The following is a 14,395-nucleotide window of genomic DNA, read 5'->3' as shown; positions in this document are numbered from 1 at the left end:
AGTTTCCTGCACGAAAGACTCCTTTTTGATTTCTATTCCTCCGCAAATGAAGGCGCAGTGCTGTGGTCCACCTGAAGACAATAAGAGTGACCCAAATAGAGATATCCACTACTTTGTCGTGAACTAAAGAGTAAAGATCTCAATGAACGAGGATTGCGTCCTTCCTACTGAAGACACGAAGTTCTTCCTTTTTCTCTTTCCAGAGACTTTTGGTCAAAGCCAGCATACCATGAATCTGACATGGTGAAATCCCCTCAATCGTCGTAAAAAAAACGCCGTGGAAGGGCCATTTTCACGAGGATTTCGGTGGCAATGCGTCACCGTTGTGCACGCGCCGCATCCAGCTGCGCAGCGGTGGAAAACCAGTGAATTTCGTTCTACCGCCTTTTCAAGTAATCTACAAATCAATCTACAAATCCAACTCTAGCTTTTCGCGCGATCACCTCAGATTCGTATTATCCTGCCTTTAATGTCATTTCCATTTAACATGAACTGTTTTCCTGCAGTTTCGGTTGCCTTTTGGAATAATTCGGTATATTTTATGCGTTTGTATATATCTGCGTATTCTTCTCGCAGTTCATTCAAGAAATGCAATGCTTACAACATATTTCATGTAAAATGTAGTTGTGGAGGGCGCTCAGTGCGCTCTTATTTATGGGAATAAATAACTAAATCAACCAGGAACCTAAGGCCTAAGTGTTAGTCTTAGAGGATCTAAGACATGTGAAGTAAAGTTACTCAGAGAAAGAAGTAAGATATAGGGTTCAGAAATAAGGACGCCACTGAGTGCCTCTCTCTCTCCCGAACTACATTTTCTCGCATATTAGGAAGTGACAGGTGTTCGTGATTACGATTGCTCCTTTGCGATAAGGAGTTTTCAGTACACGGAACAGATTATTCGCTACACTGCTCTTCATTTTTCTTTCATTCATACTCCAGTTTTTGAAATTACTCGTTCACTGTAATTTTCAGAAAATTATGAGCTGCCGGAATTCATTGGAGGAAACGTACTTTTCCAAACCAGAGCATCTTTTCCCTCACCTCGAAGATGGAAAAATACCAACTCAAGCATTTTTAAGTGCTTGTCAAGGAATCGCTGATTTTGTTGGTAAAAATTCACTTGCTTTGCAAAGATCTTGACTTTTTTTTGTGAGGCTTTATTTGTTCTCGCGGACAACATTCCTAATCTTTATGAAAGTAAAAGTGGATTTCCACTAAGTGGAAATCGTTCAACTGCCAGCACCTTTGCACTTTCCATGTACTGTAACCTAGACTCTGAAAGCGTGTTAGGCAATAACGCCGAAACGTTAGCTATTGTTTAATAAAGGAAAATTAATACCAATCTTGGCTACAGCTCAAGAAAATCAATTAAAAAGTACCTTATTTATGTTGTAATATTCCCTTAGTGGTTACCTTCGAAGCGGTGCGCTTTTCTACTACATACAGGCTGCTACGTGTATCATTATGTGGCTACTAGTTGCTCATTTCTAACTTTCGGTTGGGATTGAGTGAAACGATTGCTTCCTCCATCTATGGAACGTAGAACACAGTCAAAGTAAGTCATCATTTCTTGTTGGGACTCATATTTGAGAAGGTATAAAATCAGGTCTTACTTAACCAGTGACCCTCCACTGCGGATGATGGAGATCGCCAATTTTTGATCGGAGACGTATTTGTGCAGACTAACGAATGCGACACATCGCACCACGCAGTTTGCACACCTACTACATATCCTTATTCGAGGTTTTGCTCAAAAAAAACGTCTGATGTTGCCGTCAAGCAACATAGGTGCTGACTCTTATGTGACAGCATGGTTTTCGACTCAGCTTGTCTGGGTGCACTCAGTTACAATTGTGAATGATAAAGGAATTTAACTTCTTACTTTTCGAGATTTTACGAAAGCAAGGGAACAGCTTGTGGCTAGTTTCCAAAATAAGTCAGCGAACCAGGGTCCCATAAAGTCACCTTGAACTTCATCGTCACTTCAATCGCATAGACTATAGTACCAAAAACCAAATCGTCAGATTCATAAAGTACCCAGAGAAAAAGTCAACATGGCCGCCAGTTTTTTCCACAGTTACATTGTAGTTTTTTTTTACTAATATTTACAACATTTGATCAATAATATCGACTGCGGCGAACGCAGTAGTTAGTTAGTTTTAAATTTTGACCGAGAAAAAATAAGTTGATATTGTTCGAGTTACGATACGATACGAAGACACGATAGAATAGTCGAATAGTCAAAAATAGTCTAACATGCACATAGTCGTTTATCAGAAACCACATATTTCGACTAGAATACATTTACTACACCTAACACAATCTACTATTAATGCCAAACGGGTTTGAAACCAATTACATGACTTCCCTTCAGTTCGATCTTTCATTTTCCACTGATTTCTTTCTCTTTCTTCACCATGAAATATTTGTTTGCGATCCCTTTGATCATTCATATTAGTATGTCTCACCCTTTTGTACCAGCATTGGTTCATGGTTATTCTATCCTAAATTAATGAATTTAGCTTCCACCAGTTTCATTGATCGATTGGAATTGGTCGGTGAAAAAAGCGTTGATGCTTCTTACTCTTTGTTCGATCATACTTGTCGCATTTACCGGATCCAGTGAAGAAAAAAAAATGAATCTTGCGAGGGAGATCGGTTTCCTTCTTTCACACTAGTAATCAAGGCCGACTAGCAGAAGTAACCGTTGTGAGTGGTGACGTTGAATAGAAGCTTAGTGGGTGGCCATCCTGACAAAATGTCGCCAAAATACAAGCGTGTGAACACAGATAAAATATATAGATTTGTGGGGTCTTGATCGAAATATCACAATTGCAGATCATCGTCTCAGTGGCATGTTTTCAGCTTCACTGTTGTTCTTCGTTGTAGATGTTCAACTGCTCATTTGAGCGTTCACACTCAAAAGAAAGTTGAGCATCTTCAACAGAAGAGCAATTGAACAAGCTTTAATTCATATAGAGATCTCAACACCTTCAATTTCGGTGTATGGCTTTTTTTTAAAGAAGAGTAGAGCACTGCTACTGTTCACGATGTCGCCCTCTCCTCCGCTATTCAACCATGTGGATCTCTTAGTATACAGTGCTTTATGTTTTTGCGGAACCTTAAAATCCGTAGTTGATGGACGGTGTTTCTGCTCCTCTCTGACTCTAAAAAAACATTACTTTTCATATGAGCTTAGTTTTAACAATAGTTTTGAAGGTTTCCTCGGTGCCGCTTTCGCTCCAGTAAAGGCAGACATCAATGGAAACGTTGTTAAAGTACGTACCCGCTTCGAGAAAGACAGAATAGGTTAGGACATATTTGCTTTCCAATACTTACGAGTAATGTTCAGCTGTCATTTCAGGTCAACACTTTCTGCAAGATTTGATAGATGCTGATCTAAGAGAAAACGGCGGAAAACTAGGTATCGCCACGGAGGGTCTCTTGTGGTTGAAAAGGTGACTCTTGAAAACAGGCACATCATGGGTTGTGACTAAGTTGTCAGTGACGATGACCAACATTGTCAATGGCGGTTTCGTTTTAGGTAGGTATTGACTGCGGAGTGATCGATCGTAGCGATCACTGCGGTTGCTTTGAACACCATCATTATCTCCTGAAGATGACATCGTCACCGATGTTGGTCATTATCGCCAACGACAGCGATGTGTACTAGTAGCCATAAATTTCAGGTATCTAGACTAATTGGTTAGTGGAAGTTTGTTCCTTCCACTAATTACTAATGTATTCATTTATGTTTCACGGCATGAAGTTGTTGCATGACTGAAAATACAATTTGATTAGTTCTGTACTTTTATGTGTTACTCGCACCGTCTTATAGGGGACTGGAGTTCATGTTAGAGATGCTCACACTGATGGTAGAGGACTACAAGTGTAATCCAGATAAAAGCAAGACCGAAAATCTTGTTGGCGTTATAAATACGGCATACGAACGATCGCTGAAGCGGCATCATGGTTTTATGTCTAAGCAGCTGTTTAAGGTAAGATTTTGCCTCCATTTTCTCCTTTATTTCTTTTTCGTAGAGAAATCGGAGGTGTTAAGAATTGTAAACTCATTTGAACACCCTAGGAGCATATAAGAGAAAAATCAATAAATCGACATAAGATAGATATCTTTGAACAGAATGGTTGACATATTTGTGATCAGCATACGTCATAACTTCAGTTGGCAAGGCTTTACGAAGCCTGGGTATATAGATATACGCAAAAATCAATAAGACAGTAACTCCAAGTAATGTGTCTACTCGTAATCAGCCCAGCTGTCAATTTTTTACTTCGTCTATAGCAAAAGAATGTCTGCATCAATCAAATCGATAAAAATGGTCAAAATCTCTCCCTCCATTGCGATTTGTATGCGAGGCACCACCAGGTACCCACACATACAGACAGCATAAAACATACGTAGTATTGGGGTAACGCGTCGCATCTTTCCTTGAAGGCGTGCGCTGCTCTCCTTTTTTCGTACTTTCTTTTCCGAAGTTTTTTATTTTTTTTTGTGTATTATGTATTAATATAGTTGTATATTTTTGTACTTTAGTGCATAAATAGGGTACGTGTAAAGAGGGTCCGGCCGGAATTTCGAGCTGGTGCATCCCCCTTCACTGATCAATAGAAATTAAATGTAGCGTCATTTTCCGAAGAATTAAATTTGTATTTTTTCTAACGACGCTTCTTTCGTTCTTTTGTTTTAGAAAATTCAAGAATTAACAAAATCATCATGAATTGAAGTGATGATTTCACGGTACTCCACCTAAACGCGTCATTAGTACATTTGCAGAGTATTCAAACTTGATTTTACACGTACGTATTCCTTCGATCCTGTAAAAATCTGGAAACATAATTCGAAGCATGACTCTTTCTTCTCTTTCACTACAACAATTAGTGCAGAATAATGTGCTGACATTAAAAGACATGGACTTCATCATCGTGCGGATAAAGATAAGGTTCCACGTTAGATCATGTAAAATGTTAGCTGCAATTTAAGCAGCCGTTTGTTTGCGTGTTTTCACTTTCTGAAAGGGCACGTTACCAACTTGATGCGAACGAATACGAATAGCATTAATATTCTTCAAATACTCTTCTTAAAGAATTTAGGGGCGATAACGTATCATGCATATATGCAATAACTCGACGCTTAAATTGGGTTCCTTGCTTCTTTCTCATTTAGCATTTTTTTCCGCTGTAATATTATCTTTGAAACTGATATGAATTATTTTCTACAAGAAGTTCGATTGGAGCGCACCAGCCTTGTACGGCCGCATCTTCCGCGCAGTTTTTTACGGCAATTAGGAAGAATTGGACGGAATTACCCACCTCTCCATAATCTACTATGCCGTATACGAATACTCCACCTCAGATTCGTGGGGTGATGCCTTTAAACGGTTGTACAAACAGCCACATGGCTGCCCCTGCCCCGTCCCAGCTTTAGAACCTGCAGCCTGCCAGCCTGCGCCCTTTCGGTGACATAAGCGCCATAAGCGTGTTCGTCCCCCTTCACTAATCAATAGAAATTAGATGTAGCGGCATTTTCAAAAAAAAATGAAACTTGTATTTTTCCTAACGACCTCTTTCGTTCTATGTTTTATAAAATGTAAGCATTCACGGAACGATCATGAATTGAGGTGATGACTTCATGGTCTTTTTCCTAAACGCCTCAGTACTACTAGTACTTGGAGAGTATTCAGACTTAATTTTACACGTACATATATTCCTCTGATACTATAAAGATTTAAAAACACGACTCGAAGCGTGACTTTTTCTTCCCTTCTACAACAACTAGGGCAGAATAATGAGTTGATATGAGCAGACATGGACGTCATCATCTCACGGATAAAGATAAGGTTCCACGTTAGATTATGTGACCTGTTAGCTGCTATTTAAGCAGGCGGTTTCATTCGTGTTCCTAATTTCCGAAGAAAGGATGTTACCGACATGATGAGGCAAACGTGAAGGGGAATAGCCATGCGGAACAGTATGTAGGGGTGAAACACAATAGCAGCCTTCATGCGCACGTTTCCTTTACTTCTTGGCAAATTCACACTTCGAGTGTTTGCGCGGCCATTTCACTACTGCAGTGGGACCCGTCTAAACCATTTTCCAGTTTTCTGGCGCTGGCGCACTAATAACCTTTTTTGCGCCGGCGCACCAATTCGACGCCATGGGACCCGTCGCGCGGCATTATAACGGTTACTGGCGTTGGCGCACCAATTCGACGGTGAAAGACCTGTCCCACCCTAATTCACCGCTTTGCGGCGCCAGAACACCTATCTAACGCCGTTTGACACGTCTCACGGAATTTCGTTACACACACACGGACTGGTATCTTCGCTAAGGCAAGTCCTCCTTTAACATAACTGTGCTCAATTTTCTCGGTCTACAGCATGAGTTCGAGCAGAATCCATCCATTCGTCGCTACTCCTCAACAATGCTCGGCAGTTCAGCGTAGCGAAACAGTTTCAAGTTTCATTCGTGTTTCCACTTTCTGAGGAAGGCATGCTACCAACCAAACGTGAAAGGAAACAGTCGCACGGAGGAGTCATAGAGGTGAAAAACAACGCGCAGTGGCCATGGGTATGAAACGGTTGCAACGTCCCGTTTACCTTTGCGACATGCTTACGAACTTTAAGTTAAGTTAGTTATACACACACAAACACACACATCACACACACGCACATACGCAAACACACACACATTGAATTGCATCGGACTATCTTGTAACTACATTTATGTGCGTTAAGGCGCCATCATTTCTCTCTAAAAATCAAATGTCAACCTTTGTCAACAAAACAATTTGCGGGAAGCGCCACTTTTTTGTTTTAACTTGAAGAAAATGCAGGTGACGGACATTGATTGTTGTGTGAAGAATATAGGGAACATGTACCATCAATAAAAAGAAGAGAGTAGTGATTCCGCATTTTAAAAAGTGACGATTTTGAAACCAGCGAGAAAGAATGCTAAAGGAGGTCTGTAACAAGTTTAAAGACGCTGAAGTGGAGCCGTTATTAGATTACTTTTTAGATATTATTATTTATTATATTATTTATTAGACTGGGATTCATGACAAAATCGAGAGAAACTTGCTGAAACCTTGGAGGTGACTCAGCAAGCGATTCCATGCCTTCTCAAGGCCGTGAGTATGGTGCGAAAACAAGGAAGTCGGGTTCTGTATGAGCTCAGACCAGAAGACGTCGAACGCCGTTTAATCACGTGCGAACAACTGCTCCGAAAGCAAAATCAGAAAGGTTTTTTTGCATCAAATCATGACGAGGGACCAAAAAAGAATCCACGCCGACAACCCGAAGCGCAGAACATCAGCCCGATCATGCATCAACTTCAACGGCCAAACCGAATATTCATGGCAAGAAGCTAATGCTGTGGATCTGATGGGACCAGCTCGAAGTGATCTGCTATGAACTACTCCAACGTAACGAAACCATCACTGGTGAACGTAGCCAACAACAATTCGTGCAGCTGAGCCGAGAATTAAACCAAACAAACGCCCCCAATATGCCAAAAGACATGAGAAAGTGATCTCACAGCATGACAGCACTCGGCCGTATGTTGTAAAAAGGATAAGGGTAGGTCAAGAATACTTTGGAGGAGCTTCAATGGGATGTCCTATCCCACCCGCTGCATTCATCAGAGATTGCTCCTTCCGACTACAACTTGTTCCAGTCGATGACCAATAGTCTGGCAAAGCAGCACTTGACCACTGTTGAAAAAGCCAAAAATTGGGTCGATTTTTGGGTCGCCTCAAAAGGCTGAAGAATTTTTTCAACTCGAAATCCGTAAGCCACCTGAGTGATGAAGAAAAGTCGTAGCTAACGATAAACATTACTTTGAATAAAATACATTATACCAGCTTCCGGGATTAAAGCTTCAAAGTTACAAAAAATACCCTCAAAACTTATTTGTACCTCCAATACATGAGGGAAGTTAAAGGATATTGCAAAAACGTGCTATCGTTGAGGACACTGTTTATGCGCTACCCGAACAGGTTAGATGCTTACACAGAGCACGCAATATTTGGTAACAACTCTCCTTATCATTGCGCTGAATTGCCGGACATGTGTACGATAGTCGGAGCCGGTGCTCCGATTCCTTTCACTTTTCACCTTTCATTGGCGAAAGGACCCCGTCACTTTTCGATGGTTGTTGAAATGATCCTCATCACTTGAGCTAGACTAACTTCGTTGAGGAGGTTCCGGATAGGAATTCTGTGCGAGTGTATTTTCAAGCTTCCACGCCTCGGCGAAAATTTGAGTAACCTCGTCAGGCGATAATACCAGCCTCTCGATTGAATCAAAATATATTATTATCACAATAATAATACCATTCTGTGTGTGTGTCACGAAAATACTCCATAATGATGCTAATCTCTGCCAACCATCGCCATGCACCTGATAGGTGAGCACTCTACCTCTTCACCATTATCCAAAGCTATGTAGACATGTATGTTGGCTTTGATAAGGCAAGTTAGTTGGTCTCATATGTTAGTGAGGGTAAATATGTTTTAGGTGAATGTATACTTCCAAATTTGCAAACTATCGTGACGGGTCCACCGCCATCGCATTGGTGCGCTGACGTGGTAGAGCGGTTATAGGAGGAGACACGGGTCCAAGGGCGTCGGGTTGGTGCGCTGGCGAAAGATACCTATGGGAGGCGGTCCACCGGCGTCAGATCGGTGTGCAATAACTTCGTGTGCATGTCACAAAAGAAAATCAATCATAAACGGGACGTTACAACCGTTTCATACCCGTGGCCACTGCGCGCGCTGCTTTTCACCTCTATGACTCCCCCGTGCGTGTTTTTCTTTCCACGTTTGCCTCAGTTTGGCACTATGCCTACCTCAGAAAGTGGAAACACGAATGAAATCGGCTGCTTAAATAGTAGACAACAGTTTGCATGTTCTGACGAAGAACGTTATCTTTATCAATACGATGATGTCGTTCACGTCATTTTATGTTAAACATCACTCTTTGATAGCTATTGGTGAAAACAGGAAGAAAACCCGTAGTTCGAGTAATACTTTTAAATTGTGTCTATATTATATTGGAATCGAAGGAGTGTTTGAAGCTAAACAAAGCAGAATTCTGATTTCACAGAAAATGTCACTACCATTAATTTTTGATTAATTTTGATTAATTGATCAGCGAAGAGAACCACACAAAAAAGTCTGAAGTGCAGCTTTAGCCGGACATTCAGATATATGTAATAACCAAAATACTTATCAAATCGTGATAATCGCCATCAGCATATTTCAATACCCATGTTACGGATAAAGGATAAAGTTAATTAACCTGCTGGGATGCGTCACCACGTTCACTTCGATTCAGAATCGTTTGAGATTCACCAACGTGTAACTGGCCTGTACATTGACTTGCGGGGGCTAGCCGATGTGTCAAGCCAGTGTTTTTATCCTCTCAAGATAAGTCTGGTACCATTTTATCGACCTACGAGGGATGAAAGGCTTGGTGGGCGCTAGAGCGGATTCAAACCTCCGATCGATCGTGTAGATTAGTAGAAACTTGCTAATCGAGTTCTAGCATATGTACATTACGACATGAAAATATCGATTTCGACACTTTATTGACTTTCAATAGTGAGGGAACTAGCTAAGATCTGCCAGTATCCTTCCGACTCTTATGTCATGAGGAACAGAATAAGGAAAATTGGTACTTTCGTGCGAAGCGATTATTTCCGAGCGAAACCTCTATACCGGCATGCATGCTGTATATTAAAACATCAGTTTGGATCATCAGTTTTTTGCTACATAATAATTAACTAGAATTCCTTGAGTCAGTTTTATGTTGTCATGTTCTCTCACTTACTCTTTGGCTTTTTTCAGCTTGTAATTCACGCAGCTCCCTACCGCCGAAATATACTCAAAGCTGTTGCACTTGGGAAGGAAGGTCTCGATGACATCTGTATCGAACACATTGCTAACCACTTGGATAATTTCCGCATCAACGTTGCAGTGCTGGTAGATTACTACATAGCCAAAAATCTAGAATCTCCAGCTCTTTGATTCAACAGTATGCAGAGCTGAAAACTCTAGCCTATAATGTAAATATAAATCGCGTTCATTTCTTCTATGGCAAATGCTTTATTTAAGTTTTTAGATTATAGCAACATCTCGTGATTGTCTGTGATTTTTATGTGGGCATATGGCAGAAATAACTCCCCCGCTTTGAATCGTTAGTGCTACGGTTGTGGAAGGAGTAGTGATGGGAGGGTTCTTTTGTAGTTTTACAATTTACAGATATTCCACTGAGTTGTTCGAGTTGCCAACGTAGTTTCGTTGTTAGATCGTTTTTATACATGGGAAACTTGCGATTGCAGCACAAAGAGCACTTCGTAGACACTTTCGACTTGTTCGACCAGCTCCAGTCCTAGATCGAAAAACGACCAACGTTCGAACATTTCAAACGTTTGGGTTTCGAACATCCGTCGATCGAACAAATTACAAAGCGTTCCACTAGGAAATAGTCCGTATAGTGTTGCTCTTGGATATTCCGATCAAAGTGTGAAAAGTGTTGTAACAGGAATTCGGACAGACATTCGGACATAAAGTGATATTAGCGCTGCAAGTAACCGATACCAGAAAGTGCCCAAAATCTAGGAAACTTAGCAACCCACATCTGTCCAGATGTTGTTGCCTCGATGTTGTTTTGAAAAGTCAAAACCTATATCATTCGCTTTCTATAAACAAACAAGTTCCTTGTGTTATCTTGCATTGGTAGATGTTTACTGCCTCTCTAAAAGTGGAAGTTGTTGTTGCCGCATTCTGTAAATGCCATTCATATCAATTCCTTGGCCAGTTGTCTTAATATTTTGAATCTGATTGCATCGGTGCCAAGAAATAATTATAAACTTTTGTATTGAATGTATAAACACAATGGCAGGTACTTGGATTTCCATATAAATATCAGCAACCTGTGCTGCTAGTGTCTTATTATGCAGTATATGTGCTATCACTGTGATTTTCTCACCCAATCAAGAAAGTAGTTCATTTCTAGATAAGATTTTCAAACATTCTATTGACGTCTGGCGTGTCGTCGGGCCTTGGTCTCTTCCTTTCATCATATTCTTGTGAGTTACGGTCGACATGGCTCCGTTTACGACTTCTTGAGACACACTCGTTTTCTTGTGGAGAGTTATCGGAGGTTGACGCCCTTTCATTACCACAACGAGTCTGGAATCAATAATCACACTGAGCAGTTGGCTTTTTCTAACAATCGATAACTTACAGTGTTTCCTCCATGTACAGAAACTGTATTTAAAATATCTGTTAAAAGATCGGCAATTTCTTTTTCTGATCCTGGTGGAATCAACTGAAACTATTAAAGATAAGGAAATTCTTTCAGATTGGAGTTATAAATTGCAAATGACGTTCAACGTACTTCTGTGCAAACCAAAACAAGCTGTCTTATGCAAGATTTGAGTGACAGTATTTCTGAACTTTGTTTCTTTATTTGCTTGTCCTGCTGTGACAACTTGTCCATTACGTTTTTGCGCCATTCGCAGCTATCTGAGTCCCTGATAACCATGAGATAGTCAAAGCGTGAAACAGAAAAGAAAATATGTGGAGTGGCACTATATTTGGTCCTCCAGGGGAAGGAAATCATCTTAATTTCATACCATTTTAAGCAATTAATCAACTTTAAGGAGGTTACCTAGATGGCGAAGCAGTAGGGGTGGCGGACGGTCGAAAAAGTGGGTGAATGGCCATGAAGTAGGAGCTACTCAATGTTCCCGAAGAAGACGTGGTGAGGGAAGGTTGCACGTGTTCCTCGAAATGCTCCATAGCCATGCTATAAATGAATCTCTCAACGTTCAAAACAGAACTGAAAAAAAGCTGGTCGAAGGATCCCATGCACTAGTTCAGAATAGGATACACAAAACAAATTGAGCTATAATAAAAACACTTCAAAACTAACAAACTTCTGCTAAGGGAAAAGTGACCATACCTCGACAAGTCTCTCAGATCTTTGAGAAGTTCGTGGATGTCTATCGTAAGCGTTCCACCTCTGTCGTGTGATTTCTTTAATATGTCAATGATGCGGAAAAATTCATCCAATACCTAAATTTATTTGCCACCATAGAAACCTCTTCGTTGAGTGGACTAAAACAAATCCTACGAAGTTCTTCGACTGCGAACTTCATTTACACTTGCAAGGTTTACAATCTTTCACACGTATATGAGGAAAAAAAAAGCCTAGTACGTATTGGCAAGGATTAGGAAAAAACACTACCTTTCCTGGTATAAAACAGGAAGCTTTCATGTCAATAAACTTCCGATATGTCATCGTCATTATTGAGAACCTCGTGTCCAGTCCTGCATATGCATCATTAAGTCGTGATAGTCGATGTGATCTAAAGAAAATGGTGCTGACAAAAGGATGATGAAAGATTTGTAACAAGTACACCATAACCTCCTCATGGATTCCCGTCTGGGTAGTTCTCGTTTGATACGTAGTTTTTCTCTATCAATATCAATTCCCAATTGTTGAAATCCTCGATTAAGCAAATAGGAACATAATGTATTAAGTAGCTTGCAAGTCTAAATGAAAAAGGGCTTAATAAGCTTAGTTTTACAGAGGGATCTGATTACAAAAACTAAGGTACGGTTGGATGAAGTCAACAACTAACCCTTCTAAGTTTGGCAATATCATCGTAAGACAAACATTTCAAAATTGTCATCTGAATTTCGCTGGGCAAGTCCGTAAAGCCTATTACGCCACTACCAGTTTGGTTATCTGCCGCTTTTCCATCGACTTCGTTCCCATCGGCGTTGGTTTGTGATGATGTAGGTTCCGAAGATACCAAAAGACGCTCCTTCAACTAGATGATAACCAACATCTCCTTTGGAAAAGACTATGTACATGATAAAGCTCACTCGTTGTAGAAGAACTTTCTTCAGCAGGTGCATGGCGGTAGCACAATAAACGGAGTCTCTACTATACCTATAATAGCAATTTTGGAAATGTTTGAATCTAATACATTAGCAAAAATCACGAGACTTCAATGTAGATTATTTACTGGTTTAGGAAAAATGGTCTTCCGCTTCATCAGAACACTACTCAACAATGAGAAAGTGATTCAGCAGGTGAGGCATTTCAATTAAGATATTAGTTCAGATGGTAGAGAAGAATTCCTTTGATAAGCTTAAAGGGATAGCATCGAAGGCAGAGATAGTTAGATTCTAAAAAAAACTATCAATTACATTGGATGAATCAGGTACAAGGATCTTACTGAAGGGAGGATGGAGGGGGAAGTATTAGCGTCTGATTAGCGAGCGAACTTGTGTCTGATTGTGGTTTGCTTAGCACAAATGATTTTCATTTCCTTCCGCTGGTTTCTTTTCATTGGCAAACGAGGGAATCTAGCATCGATTCTTGTCCAGCAAACGTTCTTCAACAAACGTCCAAATGTTCTAATAAGGCTAACACATAGTATATGATATACTATGTGTATAGTATAGTACACAGTACATATATATATATATATATATATATATATATATATATATATATATATATATATATAATATATATTGATATTGATATTGATATTGATATCAAAATATTATTACATTTCCGTATCTGATGAACCTCACAAACATAACGATTAGAAACAAAAGTGACGAATTCTTTCTTCCTTCATCAATCAAAACTAAATGTCAATTCACTTCAACTGCATGGAGATTTTGATAACTCGGAGCTTGGGATCACATTAATGAGAAGCAAAGAACTTCTATAAACTATACTGTAAGCGCAGCTTGGAATTATCGAATCGAATGCCGCGTAGGTACAAGTAAAGTCAACATGGTTTAAGTGCCGACTAACGCAGCTTTGCTTAACTCTTAACACTATCATGTGTTTTGGTGGATTTTGTGTTTGAGAAAACAAAGGAGACCGATGTGAATACCCAGCATTCGACCGGAATATGTCGCAATATTTTATCTTGAACCTGAGATTGATTATCCTTGTTAGGTAGAGAGCGTCACTTACACACCTCATTCCCACCCTTAGAACTTGAGATAAATCCACGGAAGCCATATCAAACTAGTTATATTTGACTGCTCACATTAGTGCTCATTCCCAAAATATATACATTTATTTACTTATATTTACATTTTAGCTATCTGAGTCTCCTCCGATTCGATTGCTGGCGCGAGCTATCGTCAGAGGAGGAAAATCAGTCGAGGATAAAATCCAGAAGCTGAATATGACATCTCGAATAGAGGCTTTTCTCAAGATGTATCAAGAGGAGTACAAGAAGGCACTGAAGAAATAGAATATACTGTAGAAGTTTTAAAAGATCAAAAGGTAAGAAAGTGGTGCTCAATTGTATGTGTAAAGACCATGTCAAAGTA

General features: G+C 40.0%; 3 protein-coding genes across 3 annotated transcripts; 2 read left to right on the top strand and 1 right to left on the bottom strand.

The window, feature by feature from the left end:
• Positions 1-978: 978 nt before the first annotated feature.
• RB195_010134 (uncharacterized protein) lies at positions 979-10,045 on the top strand (the record flags this gene model as incomplete). The annotated part of the gene is made up of 5 exons (XM_013446789.2): positions 979-1,108; positions 3,220-3,309; positions 3,365-3,458; positions 3,839-3,998; positions 9,866-10,045. The coding sequence occupies 5 exons, from the start codon at positions 979-981 to the stop codon at positions 10,043-10,045; spliced, it is 654 nt and encodes a 217-aa protein (XP_013302243.2).
• A 987-nt stretch (positions 10,046-11,032) lies between these two features.
• On the bottom strand, positions 11,033-12,949 carry RB195_010133 (uncharacterized protein; the record flags this gene model as incomplete). Its single annotated transcript, XM_064190995.1, has 9 exons — positions 11,033-11,212; positions 11,268-11,351; positions 11,421-11,556; positions 11,694-11,831; positions 11,988-12,100; positions 12,273-12,393; positions 12,453-12,580; positions 12,670-12,855; positions 12,917-12,949. The coding sequence occupies 9 exons, from the start codon at positions 12,947-12,949 to the stop codon at positions 11,033-11,035; spliced, it is 1,119 nt and encodes a 372-aa protein (XP_064048578.1).
• A 123-nt stretch (positions 12,950-13,072) lies between these two features.
• Positions 13,073-14,316, top strand: RB195_010132 (uncharacterized protein; the record flags this gene model as incomplete). The annotated part of the gene is made up of 2 exons (XM_013446791.1): positions 13,073-13,126; positions 14,161-14,316. The coding sequence occupies 2 exons, from the start codon at positions 13,073-13,075 to the stop codon at positions 14,314-14,316; spliced, it is 210 nt and encodes a 69-aa protein (XP_013302245.1).
• Between the last annotated feature and the right edge of the window lie 79 nt (positions 14,317-14,395).

Source organism: Necator americanus, chromosome III (assembly GCF_031761385.1).
Source record: "Necator americanus strain Aroian chromosome III, whole genome shotgun sequence".
NCBI lineage: Eukaryota > Metazoa > Nematoda > Chromadorea > Rhabditida > Ancylostomatidae > Necator > Necator americanus.
This window is presented reverse-complemented; position numbering and strand designations above follow the sequence as displayed.